The sequence below is a fragment of the Lonchura striata genome, chromosome 2 (genome assembly GCF_050655825.1).
Source record: "Lonchura striata isolate lonStrDom1 chromosome 2, ASM5065582v1, whole genome shotgun sequence".
In the NCBI taxonomy this organism is placed as follows: Eukaryota; Metazoa; Chordata; class Aves; order Passeriformes; family Estrildidae; genus Lonchura; species Lonchura striata.
Window position 1 is genome coordinate 70,326,996 of NC_140704.1, and position 15,082 is coordinate 70,342,077.

A 15,082-nucleotide genomic window follows, 5' to 3' on the forward strand; every position below is an offset into this window, starting at 1 on the left:
TCCCTCCACCCTTGGGCCTACCTCAGTCAGGCCATAGGCCTTCCCCTCCCACCCCAGCCACGGCCGGGCAGGGGAGGTTTGCACTGCACGCTGACTGGAACCAGAGAGAGCGAGTTCCCCTGGGAATTCTGCTTTTATCCCCTCTGTGCTCTCAGAGGCATGTCCACCTTCAATTGGTCAATATCCAAATTGACCTCTTCCTTCCGGAAAAATTCTTTTTCCATGTCAAACCACGGCATGATGGAAAGTGGCTCAAGTGAGCACCTCCACCAGTTCCTTCAGTACCCTTGAGTGGATTCCTTTTGGGTCCATGAACTCACATGTCTAAATGGCATAGCAGATGACTGACCATTTCCTCTTGGACTATGGGGGCTTCATTCTGCTCCCTGTGTTCAAGCTCAAGAGGCTGGGCATCCTGAGATCAACTGCTCTGACTGTGAAAGACAGGAAAAAAGGCACTTCAGCCTTTTCTTCATCCTTCATCACTCTGTTTTCTTTATGTCTAATGAAAAAAAGATCTTCTCTGAAATATGATGGTTTCTGAAAATGCAAATTCTTATTGTGCATTGGTGTATCTGTTGTATCTGAGTTTTTGCTGTTTACCTTCTTTTATACCTCTGCAGTATAACAGCTTCTTCTAAGAATTTCCTTCCACTATCTACATTTTTGACTCATCAACTATAATGTACAGTATAGTTTAAAACCGAAATGTTTTCATGTGATAAGGGAATTCTGATTGTCCTCCTCATTTTCTAGAGGCCTGCTCTGAGACCACCTCTGATTATGATCCACATGTGCTACTGAAGCTGGCTGTAATGGTGTGACAAATGTGAGTATTTTGAAGAAACTTGCCCTGTAAGCCTTCATTTGTGTACTTGGAATTAACAGATGCTTTACTATCCCTGTGTCATGCCCCCACTTCTGTAATGTGCATACAATGATATCATTCATATCATCACACAAAGATGATGTGAAAATGAGTCACTTAATGTTTGTAATGCATTCAGATGTTGTGATGAGCACTGTAGGAAAACCCACAAGCAAATGAATAATTCATTGTTCAAGTCAGGCTTTGAACAGTACATGGTAAACAAGACATGGGACTTCACACTGAATAGTAAGAGTAAGGCCAAATAATTAATGATCACTTGTTCAACTATCATAGTTGATTCAGAGTATTGAAAAGGAATGGCATTTTTGGAAAGAGTGTAGTCATGTCCTAAGGGACTGGAAATTAGTATATGATGGGGAAAATAAATAAAGATAAATAGGTTTTTTTTTTTTCTTTTATTTTGTTCTTTCAGTGAACTTTAGTATTAGTTATGATGTGTGCTTTGGAACAAAGATGAAGTTTGTTAGACTTCCAAAATTGCCTGATTTTAAGTCTGTGTATCTCCCATTGCATAGATGTAATAGTATTGGAGAATCCTAATCTCTTCTTTAATTGTGTTTTCATAGTTTCCTGCTGCTCAGTGAATCCTTTTGGTTTTTGGTGTTTAAACATCAAATGAAGGGTGTAAACATCTTCCCTAGACACTGTGGTACAGTCTTTGGATATTTTTTTAAAATTTTGATGTATCATATATATCTTGATATGAAATTATCTTAAGAGCAACTAATGGAAGAGGTGATGTAAACTTTCTCCTCTGTACTGGCTGCAAAATGAAAGTTTAGTTTTGATGGAATCTTATGTTCAGGGATAGCTTGTTCCTGTGTTGGACCTTTTAACCTTCCTTTCCATGATAGCTCTGAATGTTTACATTCTGAGACTGAAAAAGAATACAGAGGGAGGTATTTGCAGCTACACTACACAAAAATATGTCAATCATTTAGGCTGAATAATAGCTCCTCTAGTTACCAAAGTCACCTGCAATTTTTTATAGTCCTAGAGCATAAGCCATTCAGAACATATAATCAATTCCACTCTGCAGATGGAACAGATGTTTTTTTCCTAGGCATCTCCTCCCTACTTCCCTAAGCTGAATCTTTAGAAATCAATTGCATAATTTGATCAGTTTAAGTTTCTGAATATGCTGAGGTAATGATACCAAACTTCTAGTATTTCACTGCTTCCAGTGACAAATCTATTGGCAGTGCAGTATTAAAAATAAATCAGAATTTCCATGAGAACTCTTATAATTCATATTTGTAATTTTTAAAGTATTTTAACTATTTTTTTTTTTTATTTTAAATGCAAGACCACTGAGCACAGACATATCCAAGAGGCAGCCACAGCCCATATTAATATCATGGCATCACTCAGTATGATAAATAGCAGTTATGTCACACCCGCTTTTGAGAACAAAAGAAAATCATGTTTTAAAAACAATTCTGTATTTCACACTTCTGGAACAATTTGACATAATGCTACTGCTTCATAGTATTTGGGCAAATTTTGAGGGCAAAACCTGCATAATAACCTAGTGGTTGGAATGAAACACAGGATCAAATATAAAGGGATAAATCTGCATTTTAGGATTGTAGAGAAATATGAACTTTAATAAGATTAACAAGATAAGAAATGTAATGAAAGGAATAAACATTTTTTCCTAGATTTTGAAGTTGGCAAAGAACAGCAAACACAATTTTTATGTTTTTTACTATAATGTATGTGAACAGAAGACTTGCAAAGGATGAACTCATCTTTTGCAAAGATGGGCCAAATTATTACACCTGTAGGTTGAAATAGTCAGGGAGTTCTAAGTGTAGTTTCACTGGCCTTTTGTGAGAGTTGAGTTCAGGATGTTAACTGGTATTTGTTTCTGTTTTTGTCGGCATTTTCTTAAGGTCCTCCATAATTTTTAACTTGAGTTCATAATAATCCAATACCTCATCAACCTCACAGCCAAAACCTCACAGAGGTAGACTTCTCAAGTTTGCAGGTATTGGAAACTTAAAATGAGACCTGTAACTTGGAGACACAAACTGGTAAATGCAGGTACCTGAAGCAGTCTGTGAATCTGATGATGCCAATCAGGCCCTGAGTTAGAAATTACTGAGTTAGTTATTTGAGTTTTTTACCCAGGGATCAAAAAGATTGTTATCCCTAATAAATTACTCTTGTCCATAATGTGGAAGATGTATGTAAGTTACTATGTGCTTATTCTAGTCCTGCACAAATGGAAACATAAATCAGCTTGGCTTACACTGCATTCAGAAGTGGTGTCAGGAGCAGAAACCAAAGGTCTTCTTTCTCCTCTGGGTTAGCTGACCCAGGAGTGTGAGAAAGCTCATTCATGTGCACACAATTCTGCTTGCTGTCAAAGTCTTTAGCCTACTTCCCAAAGAAAACAAGACTTTTTTTTTTCTTTTTATTTCTCTATTGGCCTTATGAGGTTTGGTCAGAGTTGGAAGGGGAAAGCAATAAAAGTATTATGATATATGGGACTGGCTAGAAGAGGAAAATAAATTAGTCCTTTCTGAGAGATGTGTGAGCCTACCAGGTTTGTGTTCAGTTTGGCCAGAGAGGTTGGCTGAATCTCTTGAACCATGGCTCAGGCTTTGTCAGAGCAGGACTGCCTCTGTGTCCAGCTAGGAGTTAGCTGAGAGATGTGTGGAAACTTGCTGAAATGGTGTCACTGGAGTAAGGGTTGCTGGGAGTTGTAATTGGCCATAAATAAAAGCATCTTAGGTTTTATTACTGTCACTGTTTGCAGAAGAACTTGGAGCTATTTTTTCTGCCTGTAAAAATACATTTCGTCTACTTGGGAATGTACTATTATAATTTTGACCAGTTTGGCAATTAAAAAAGGCATTTTCTTTCCAACCAGAGTTGATAAAGCAGAAACTTATTTAAAATATTGAACTCTAAGCCCCTTAAAGGGGGTGTTTCTTTAAATAAATACATAACAAACTCCTAGAGGTTGCTTTTTTTTTAAAATCTTCTAAGTAAGTGTTTCTCTGCAGTTATGTCTTTCATCTCATGGGAACTGTCTACTCCTTGTTTTAATCCCAAAACATCATCAAAGTCAGTGGGAAAGAAAAGGAAAAAAAAAAAAATAGTATCTGCAAACTCCAAAATAAAAGCTTAGTGTATTGTGATTGAGCTGGGCAAAATCCTGTCCTCGTAGTTTTAGACTTTCTATAAGGAATTTTCAGAGTTGGATCTTTAACTGCATTGGTATATGGCCATAGAATTACTGTTTTCACCAAGAACTACACACATGAAATGGATGAGGAACATGTGGACTGATGGTTAAGCTTGTTCTCCTTTGGACTACAATATTGTAGCTATTTAGCATAGAAAGAAGTCAGAAATGCATATCAGAAACATGTCCCCAGTCTGTTCAGAAGAGAAAAATTGAGACTGTTGTCCTTCCACTCTCCTGGAAAATCTGCTGACTTGATATTCTGTAGTCTGAGTGAGCTCTCAAGGTCATCAAAGTAATTTTTTGAAGCCTGTGACCTTAGTATTCCTATGGATAATAGCATCAGGCACATTATCTCATACTCTTCAATTTTGTTTTGGCTTCCTGCAATTTACATCCCATTGTCCACTGATATTTTCTGCTTTCTTTTAAAGTAAAGTCAAATAACACTTCCTATGTTGGCTCTGGACTTAATAAAAATCAGACATGCAACATTTGGGATTCTTAAAATAACACATTTTAATACAAAGATGTGAGATATCTTTTGAAATCTGTGGTGGATGTTTATTTCCTGCTGGGCTTAATTTAGGAATCTAGTGCTAGCATTAAACTAAGGGGAAAAATGTTTGCTCTTTCATCTGTGTGCCACATCCCATCCAAAATCACAAACAGCTCCTTTAAATTTCTGATCTTTGTCCCCTGCTGGATGTGCATAATGCACATGCCTGTCTGACATATGAGACAGCCAGAGCCTTAAGAAAAAAAATAACATTGCTAAGCTTATGCTTTTTTGCCTTAGGCCTCATAATCATCTGCATTTTGGAGAATGACAAGTGTCCAAATCTGTTTTAATAAAGATGGAGCTTTTCCTTTTTTAAAATAAAACTCTTTCTTACCAAGTCAAAAGTCCCAGTTTTATTGGAAGAACAAAACACAGATAGAAATGCTTGGGAAATAAATACCTTTTCCACATCAGAGGACCATTTCCCTTTTTTTTACTGCCTTTGAATACAGAAGTAAATACTTTCAGGAGTGTCACTTTAAAATTGCAGAATTTACTCAGGTCAAACCTGAATGTGAATCTGTCTTTAACATCTGTCCGTGTAGCTCTTACAAACACTCATTATGTAGGTGTACACCATAACATGCAGAAGAACTTCTGGTTTTGTGCAAGCTGAAATGAAGCTGTGTGGCTTCAGACATTCAACTGCTTGGATCACATCAAAGAGCTGGGATCAGAGTTTAAAAGAAGTTTTAACTTTCTGATTGATAAAAGTCTATCTTTCTTTGAAAAATCATGCTGAGCCCATTGTGCTATAATAGAGTTACTCATGAAGTGCATATTTAAATAAAAAATTATTAAGTTGTAAAATGTAACATTGAAAAGTTTGATACTAGAATCAATATTGGTCCTGTAATCTCAGTGGGTGCCTTGTATGTAGGCATTATAATACAGATTTTAATTATTTGCTTGCATCTTTTTCCTCTGTAGTTTCTCTGCCTCATTTACATATTACATCCCTTCTCACCTCTCCCTCCCCTCAAAGAGAAAGCACTCTTTAAACTGACAAGCTATTTGATGTTTTGTTTTCCTTTTATGCAGTATAAGAGTAAATTGCACTAACTGTATGCTGTTTCAGCCCTGATATGAAGGAAAAATAATTAATTCTTTCCTGCAATTCTCTGTGGTACTTCACCAACTGAGGAGCAGAGTGATCCTGTACAGCCTAACACCAGCTTTTTAGTTGCAATTGTAACAAAAGTCCTTCCAGACAAACTTAGAGAATTTATGTATTGAAATTTAAGTTATTTTTATGAAGTGTCTGTGCACAGATTTAAATTTTCTACCAGGTAGACAGATCTGAGAAGATTCTGAGTTAAAAAAAAATAGGAAGAAAAAGCAGGCACGTTCATAACTGACAGGCATGTTGCCAATTCCTGATCCAAAACAAGTGTCTTCTAAGGCTTCCCAAAGTAAAAGCCTCCAGGATTTTACAGTGTGCATTCTTCAATTCATTTGTTGGTGAAAACTGAAGTTTATATTTATAAAAAAGCAAATCTTCAGGCCAAATAATTTAATTTGCTGGAAAATAGGTCTTTGAAAGTAATTGGTAATTGGGGGTACTGTTTATCTAAAAGTTGTAGTTTGATAGAAGACTAAAAAAGTGTACTAAACTTTTATTTTCTTCAAATTGTTCTGTTGCTAGCATATTCAACGTGTCCTGCACATAGTGGGCACTAATCAGCTGTGCTGTGCTGGTAAGAGCAAGCATGCTGGTCAGATGTGCCTTGGGTCTGATCTGGTTTCTGTATTTCAGATTCCTCTCTGTGCCTTATATAATCAATATAATCACACTTTTTCTTTCTTTCTTTTTTTTTTTTTTTTTGTTTGTTTGTTTGGTTGGTTTTTTTATGATATTCAGTAATAGAAATAAACTAGAACTTAATCCAAAGCAGTGTGAATGTTCATTTTTAAAATGAGATTGCTTACTCAGTAGTCTTCAGAGCTGGCTTTGTCTAAAGGGGTAACATGCTTTTTGTGGGTCTTTTCAAAGACTCTAAACTCTGGTTAACACTTCATATCAAAGGAAGAAACTAAGGAGTATTTCTTTGGAGCAGATATTTTGCTTTCTTAGACTATATCTATCTTTCAAATCCTTGGTATTGACCTTAAGCAAAGTGATGAAGCTTGAAAGGAGCAGATATAGCTCAGCCTCAGTTAGAAGGAGCTGCTCCCAAGCCCCTCTTCACCTAGAACTCCTGATAAAAAGTTGTTTTAACCAAAAAGTCTGCTCAGTGTCCTTATTTTTTGCCCCATACTGGGCACCTATTACGTGACTCAGAAGTTGTGGTCTGTCCTAAGTGCAAGACACTGTTTCAAAAGATGTTTCAAAAAAACCCAAACAAGTTGTTCATAAAACAAACCATCCCAACATGCATTCTAGTATTTTCTTTTTGAAGTATTTGTTCAATAAAAATCCTGCCCTTTTGAATGTCTTTATAGAAAGATATACCAGAGGAAAAAATTCTAGTTGTGATAAAACTTTCAGAAATGACAAATGGGTTAAAGACTTCTAAGGCTAATATTTTTATAAAAAGTTTGGACATTGAAGGCTGCTTCACTGACTTCCAGTGAGACAATGTTTCTGAGTATGGCTCTGAAGAAGAGCCTTAGAAGCTAAAATGTGTTGGGAATTTTTAAAATGCTATCTTCCATTTTTATGTGCTGTAATGGAGGCAAATTTTAGGCAATGGGAACAAAGGAAGTTCTAGTTGGTTGCATTCCTGTTCTTAATTGTAAGCTATGAAAAATGAATCAAAGTGTGGAGAAAGCACAAAGTTCATGTTACATAACAAAACCAATACAAGTATCTTCTCATGAAAATGTTTTATCTTCACTTTTATTTTGAGAATGAGCATAGCATATAATGTGAATTGTACATGGAATTATCCTGTAATTGAGCTTTAACATCCCATGTGTAGACAAAAATATGTGCATCTGTATTGCTGTAGTAGTTACTCTTGGTCTGCAGCATTTCCTGTACGTAGAATGGGAAATATGCAGGCGAATTTAGCTCCTGTAAATGAAAAATACTCAGTTTTTAATGAGTGCTGTTTAGTTTTTTTCATATTTTGTTCATTTGGGCATATCTGGGTTTATTGCACATTTTCTTAGCCTAAAAAAAATCCCCCCAAAAAAACATGACATTCAGAAAACTACCATGAATTTTTAGGTTCAGTTTCATAGATTTTTGTATTTTTGTCCTAGTAAGTTAATTTTTTGTGCAAGGGTAGTTATTATGGCATATCTTCCCTGTTCCAGGACTTCACTTCTCATTTGTTGGACATTTCTTAGAGAACTCCAGAGAGCTGAGAACATTCTTGACTCTGATGCAGTGATATAGATACATACAAATATGAGCAAAATTAAGCTTGCAATGCTTATGCTTGTGTATTTTACTGTGGTATTTTACTGTGGTATTTTACTTCAGATTATTATGCTAGCATAGCATCTCAGATATTTCAGTTTCTCCTCATCACTGTTATCCTTAAAATTGTTTCTGTAGACAGTAGTCCAGAAGCAGGAGATGCAATGGAGCTTTTTATGCAATCCCTATGGCAGGGATTGTCCAGATTAGGTCTCTACAGAGAAGGCATTTGGCTTTCAGACCTATGCTCATGTTCACCTCTTGTCTGTAATTACTCAAGTTTTACAGTTGATGTGCAGGAATTGTCCATGTAGGTGTCTCTGATACTTCATGGCTGGTTTGTGATGTGCTGTTTTTGGCATGTTTTTGTCCACTTAAAAATAAATTCTCTGGCTTTTTTTTTTGTTTGTCTGTTTGGTTTTGGGTTTTTTTTAGACATTTTTATCACTAAATGTAATTTTCATTAAAATTTTTGAGAAATCTGAGTTCATGGCCAAATTTATGTGACTTCATGTTAAAATTCCAGATGTTTTGGATAGAATGCGCTGCTAGAAGTAGGGGTGTCTATGCTGGGTTTGATATGTGCCTTCAATGATGTGACATTGGATGCCACATAGAAGTAATTCTTAGATGTGCAGAATCATTTTTGTGAGCAAAGAAATTAAGTCTGTAGATTTTTGGGGCAACTTTCAATTCTGTGCATTGATTGTCTGATTCTTCTCAAAGTTTTGCTTTGAAAATACAGAGATGGTATATTTTGATTGAATATTTTATAGATTATGGATAAAACATGAAATATAGTTTACTGGGTGCTTGTGCTTTATTGCTGTAAATTTACCTTATATTGATTCCTAAAACATTACTTTTTTTGAGTTATTTTTGCCTTTTCAATAGAAAAATGGGGTTTAATAAAGAGAAAAAATTGATTGCCACAAAAGACCAAACCTACTGACACATTTTTTTGACCTAGTTATGTGAGAAGTAATTTAAAAGGTACCATACAAATATAAAATGAGTGAATATGGCTGCAGCTTATTGCTTAATGGACATGAGAGAGACTTTAGGTTCACTGCTATTAAGCAGTTTCCTTAAATGGGGATGTGGTTAGGAATGCTTGTTTATAAATATGCAGATGTACTTAAGCCCAAAAACTGTCAAGCATTTGCATGTTAATGAAGTGCTACTGCACTAAGCAGTGGACAGCTAGCTGGAACTGTGGAGATAGGATTTATGCTGAGGATCTCAGGGAAACAGTCATGCCATGTAAACAGAAGGTATGGCTCCTATTGACTGGCAGAGATCCTGTTCACTATTGACACTTATTTTCTTGCATTCTATCAGATGCACAGTAAAACTGAGTTCTTGCTCTCCCCAGCCCTTCTTGTTTTTTCAATAAAGTAAATAAATTTTGAGGACAGAAGTGAATACCCTTCTTTCTCAGATAGATGACAGAACTCATAAGGGAATAATTAAAAGTCTAATTCAGCTCTTTTAATGACATCAGCCCAATGATGCTTGGATTCAAAGTCCTGGATGAGTTCCTAAGCTTTTTAACTCTAAGCTTCTAGGCTGAAGTAGAATGACTTTTAAATTTTGTTTTCATTGAAAGATCAAAGAAATAACTGCAGCATTAATTAACTGTGTGTATTTTGTTCGTGTAGCCCACTGAAAAAATATTGTGTATTTAATAACATTAATTTTCTGGGTGAGATAAGGAAAGAAAAGAAGGCTGGTGTGTTGGGCCTATCAGAGGAATTGTCTGTAGGGCTGACAAAAGCTTCTAGAATTTGGTCATCCATGTATATATTTTCTAGAATTTTTTTCCTGTCAGATCTAGTGTGATAGATTTTAAGCACATGAAGATTTTTTTTTCTACAAAAGTTACAAATATATTATTGGGAATGTAGAGGGGAATTCCACATTTCTATATTATTTTCTTTTTGGTAATATAATAGCATCCATAACTTTCTCTTATGCAAGAATACAATGGGGGACTGGTGGGGCTATTTGTATGATTAAAAGCTGTACTCCTTTGGTCAAGGCAGGCCAGCCATCCCTTATACCCATTTTTTGACAACTCACCATATTGTCCTTAAGCTTTTTCTGGGGGTGGGTGCAGTGCTTGCTTGCTCCAGGTGTGGGACATCTCTACTGCAAACCACTACAACTTCAACCTCTACCATCAGGACCCTTGGATGCAACCCATCTCTGATGTCCTCACAGCTGCTGAGCTGCTGCTGTCCCAAAATGATGACTGCTTCTGCTAGACTGAAGTGTAGAGCATGACTGAATGAACACTGTGAGAACATGTCCTTGGGTTTCTCTTAGTTTCCATTTCCTTGTACTGTAAGGGAAGGGAACCTCTTTGCCAGTCCCATAGGAAGATTGTGCTTCTTGTTTTGGGTGGCTCAGAAATAGGACAAGGAGTCATGCAAAGCAGCTGCTGCACACTGCAGAGAGAGAACCATAATATGTCGCTGAGGAGAAATGATGGAGGAAACCGTGCCCCCTTCTACAAGTCCTTTAGTAATGTAAAGGGATTATTCCTTAATTAAAAGAAGTAGTAGATCTTTGCCTGCTGGTTGGAGGGAGCACACCTGTGGCCAGCTCTAGGGGGAGCTGGCTCTGGTTGCCTGCTGGCTGCTGGTGGCCGCTCTGATCTGTTTCTGCGGGAACAAGTGTTGGATCAGCAAATGGGATGTATGTGAGAACAATAACACAGATATTGATTTACTGGCTACCCGAGCTATTTCTGTGGTTGCAAGCTCTCTGCCTTCAGCCTCATGCCTAACAGTGTATGTGAGGCACAGCGTGCCTGCTCTACTGCCTTATCTTTACCTAAGGAGTGCTTTAACACATGGCATGTGAGAAAGTGCATCCGTGGAGTGCTTGTGTGGTCAGCCAGAGTTTAGTCCAACCTATTTCTTCCACTACCACTGGTGCCGAGTGGACTCCACTGCCAAGGAGTCTGACACCTCCCAAAGGAGTGAGGAGCAGACAACAAAACAGAACTGGGGAGGTGGTTATCTTGTAATTTTCCACCCCCTCCCTCCCTCCCTCCCTCCCTCCCTCCCTCCCTCCCTCCCTCCCTCCCTTCCTTCCTTCCTTCCTTCCTTCCTTCCTTCCTTCCTTCCTTCCTTCCTTCCTTCCTTCCTTCCTTCCTTCCTTCCTTCCTTCCTCCCTCCCTCCCTCCCTCCCTCCCTTATTTCCTTCCTTCCTGTCTCAATTTGAACAAAAGGGGGTGAAAAGCCCATTATGATAATAAAATTTTCTTCTGTGTAATTTTAGATGTCGGTCTGAAAATCTGATTATTTGGGATTGTGTTCAATCAGAAGTCCAAGCCTACAACAGAGTGGAAATTGTGCTTAAAAATTCTGACTTTACTGTTCCATGAATGCAGATTTAACTCCTATTACTCTCTAGATAACCAGATACCAGAACTGTTGGTTTTGATCTTACTGCACAAGACACTAATCGACAACCAGATTCCTTGTAATTAACCCCTTACTAGATGGACTTTTATGTCTTTTTAAACCTACACAGCTTTTTGTTTTGTATATCCCTAGACACGTTAGCATTTTCTGGTTTAATTACATTTTGAATAGAAAGGAATTATAACTTTCCTGGGCAAAGGGTTAAAATAGAGTTTGCACCTGAAAAAATGAATTTAATGCTATGCCCATCAGGAAGCAGTAGGATTAAAATCCCAGAATGCCTGATAACTGTCTGTCTGATAGTGTCTGACTGTATTCTGTTGCCCTCATCATCCTATTAGGATGGGCTCAGTGAGCTCCAGGGAGTTATGCTTGTTTGCAAAATCTTTCCTTATGCTCCTCCTTCTCTTTCATTTTTATTATTAAATTAGTTATTAATTACCCCCCAGATTCTAAGGCTGTTAAATACAGCTCATCAAACTTTGACTTTGTGCTAGAGAAGCTTTTGGCTTCTTCAATTTGTCCAGCTTCAAATTGCTCCCATTATTCAAACCTGCAGCTGGCTATTGATGTGGTGTAGGAAAGCCCCAAAAGAGCAACCTTTCCTTGAGAGCACAGCAACACTGAAGTGGCAGGTGTCATGGGGACCTTTGGGCTGTTTCCACAAGCTGGAAGGGTTGCTTCTGCAGTTTGGGATTCCTCTGTGGGCTTGGTCCCTGCTTGTGTTACCCTCCAGCTTCTGCAACATTGCTTTATTGCAGTGTGCTGCTGAAATTACTCCTGCTGGTGGAACTTATTGCCTGTGGGACTTTTTAAGATTGCTGCGCCCTACTGAGACAGCCAGCAGACCCTTCTTATACTGAAAATCTCCTTGAAATATTGGAGTTCTTGTGATTGTTTCAGTTGTCTGCTTTATTTAAAAACCTCTGTTATGTGTCAAAACTAAAGGAATCTCTTTTTCTCCTCAACACACTGATAGTTCCTGGCAATTGTGAGCAGGACATAAACCCATTAAAAACCCCCAATTAGTTCTTAACCAATGTTTATACAATAGCTCAAAACAAATAATGTTTAAACATTAGCATAAAGCAAAACAGTGCTATTTTCTTTTTGACAAATTTGTGTATACTGTGGAAACCACAGGATTTGTGGGAGGAGGAGAATGCCTTGGAGAAGAATCCAGCATTAACTGGCTATTGGTTACCGAGATGGTACACAAACCTCAGCGTCAGACTGGCTTTGTTTGTTGCTCCAGGAGTTGTGGGCTGCTGAATGTTTTTTTAAGGAACACTTTTCTCGGTTGCATGCTTGCCTAGAGGTGGTCTCCTCTACCACAAGCACCTTATTCTTGCCAGTCATCCCTTCAGGCTCAGTGTGCTGGTGTAAGCTGAAGCAGGAAAACATATCCACAGACCACAGCATGCTGCATCTTATCAGCAGTGGCCAGCAAACAAGCTCAAATCAGCCCTAATTTGTAAAAAGCTTACCAAGCTAGCTCTAGGCTCCTCAGGAGACAAGTTGCCTCTTTCTCACCAGCCAAAATTATGAGATACACCGGGGGCTGCTGTCCTGCATCGATTGAATCTGCTGATGCCCTGATACCCTTTGCAGACATCAGACATATTTAGTACTTAGAGCATGCCTCCATACTGCTCTGTTTATCCTGAGCCTCCTGGAAACTGTCTGTGATTCATAGGGCATTGAGCCTGGGCTAATCAGCTATGTTGACAGGCAGGGTATATTTTATTGAGCTTAATGCAACTTTAATGTTGTCATGTTGTTTCCAGAATACTTTGTATGGATGTGCCCATGATCAGAGGAGCTTAAAGTGACTTGGAGTTTGTCCCTGTCCAGTTCAGACTGCATGACCTTTAAAGAGACTGTGAAGCAACATCTCTTCCTTTTTCCTCTGTGCCCCAAAGGCCAATCCAGGACAAGGAGGTTTTGAAGGGACACAAGAAAAACAGAGCCAAAATAAACACCAGCAAGGAAAGAGGAGAGGAGAGGAAGAAACAGAAATAGCAGTATAAATCTGTCAGGTAGAGAGAAGGCCCTTTTTGACATACTCTATTTCTTATAACACTTAGCATACATTTAGTTAAAACAGTAAAAAAAAAGCCATTCTGACCCTGTGATATGTTATGTTTGCATTTACAGTCCCTTCCTGCTGGGAAGATTATATTCAGCATTTGACCTAAGCCAAACTGGAATTGTTTTGTAGGAACTGTGTATTTTAAAAAAGGTGGTTTTTTAAACTCTGGAACATCTTCCTATTTGTTCTTATTTAGGTTTATGTATTAAAAAAAGTGAAGGAAAAAGGCAGACAGTGTGAGCATGCTGTGGGTATGCTACAGAGTTGCCTAGATGTCTGACCCCCCCTATTTGGCTGGCTAGTTTCTGAGAGCATGTTGAACACATGCTCTGGTGCTGTTTGAAGGCCCCATGAGAGGGAGAAACTGATTGAAAGCTCTCAGTTATGCTGAAGTGGGTGGCCAAAGTGCTGGAATTAAACAGCTGCTGAACCTGCTGAACTTTGTTGTTTATAAATTATTTTGCAAGCCATCTGGAACAAGAATACCACAGTTTACAAAAGCTGTAGCTGAGGTTTTCAGGTTGAGCAGCAAGTGTGAAATATTATTAAGTGATTATCAGATTTTAAAGTCTTTTCTGAGTGGCTTAAAGAGAGACTCTTAGGTAAGAGAGGTTTTAACTGTAACACATTGCTGGCTTTTCTTTCCTCATGGTGTATTTATCTAAGTTACATTTGGGTCTCCTATTAAGTCCGTAACAATACCCAAGAATCCTACTGTCACTGAGCTGAAGAAAAATACCCATTAGATAAGAGGTTTGTTTGCTTCATGGGTAGCAGGTAGTACTGCTGTCCCTGACAAAATATTCCTCAGAAAACCATGTGTAGGGCTGATGTCAAATGTGAGATTATTTATGTTTCAGGTGGAATGAAGCTACTTGTTACATCTGCCTATTTCCCAAATGTTGCTGAAACAGCCCAGTTACTCCTGTAAGTGGGACAAGGGCACAAGGTCCATGCAACATGGCCAGGCTATAACTGGCAGCCTCCTTCTGGCTTGGCTTGCTCTCTCTTTTATGGACTTTCCCCTTGGCAGCAGAACAGTGTCCATAGGTGCTGCTGTATCTGAACAAGTATGGGCTCAGTGAGGAAACTAAGCCTTCAGAGACCTTTGGGAATCACACTTTGGGAAGTGTGATGTTCCTGTCCCCAACTATGGCCTCCCCGGATCTGAGAGACTGGGAATCTTTGAGATTTCCAGATTTCTGCTATTACAACAAGGGGGATTTGGGCCTCTTTTCTTAATGAGTTTCTCTTTATAAGTCTTAGGGCAAATGTGCTGTGAGAGTGACTCATATATTTACTCTGTGAGCAATGTACCTGAAATGGCTCAATGTGTGGGATGCTCAGCATGCACTGGCTGGGTGTAAAATGGGAAACGTCACAGGAAAGAGGCTGTAACCCATAAATCTCTGCTATTTCTGTGCTTTGTACATGGATGTGATGGTGCACTGACACACAAAATGTGCTGACACACAGTTTTTGTTAAGGTGCATTGCAACTTAAGCTCTTTCTGGAAGGTTGCTTCCAGTGAAGGTGGGG

General features: G+C 38.4%; 1 protein-coding gene across 46 annotated transcripts in view; it reads left to right on the forward strand.

Moving 5' to 3' along the window:
* LOC110483451 (uncharacterized) overlaps positions 1 to 15,082 on the forward strand; it is a 425,837-nt gene that overhangs the window by 159,983 nt on the left and 250,772 nt on the right. For 36 of the 46 annotated variants that reach the window (XR_014953368.1, XR_014953360.1, XR_014953366.1 and 33 more), the window contains one exon: positions 757 to 829. The exons of the other annotated variants lie outside the window; for them this stretch is intronic. Coding sequence is in view for 6 of the 36 variants with exons in the window: in XM_085573598.1 (XP_085429724.1) it covers positions 757 to 769 (13 nt within the window). In the remaining 30 variants the exon portion in view is untranslated. The remainder of the gene's footprint in view (positions 1 to 756; positions 830 to 15,082) is intronic. 46 annotated transcript variants of the gene reach the window in all.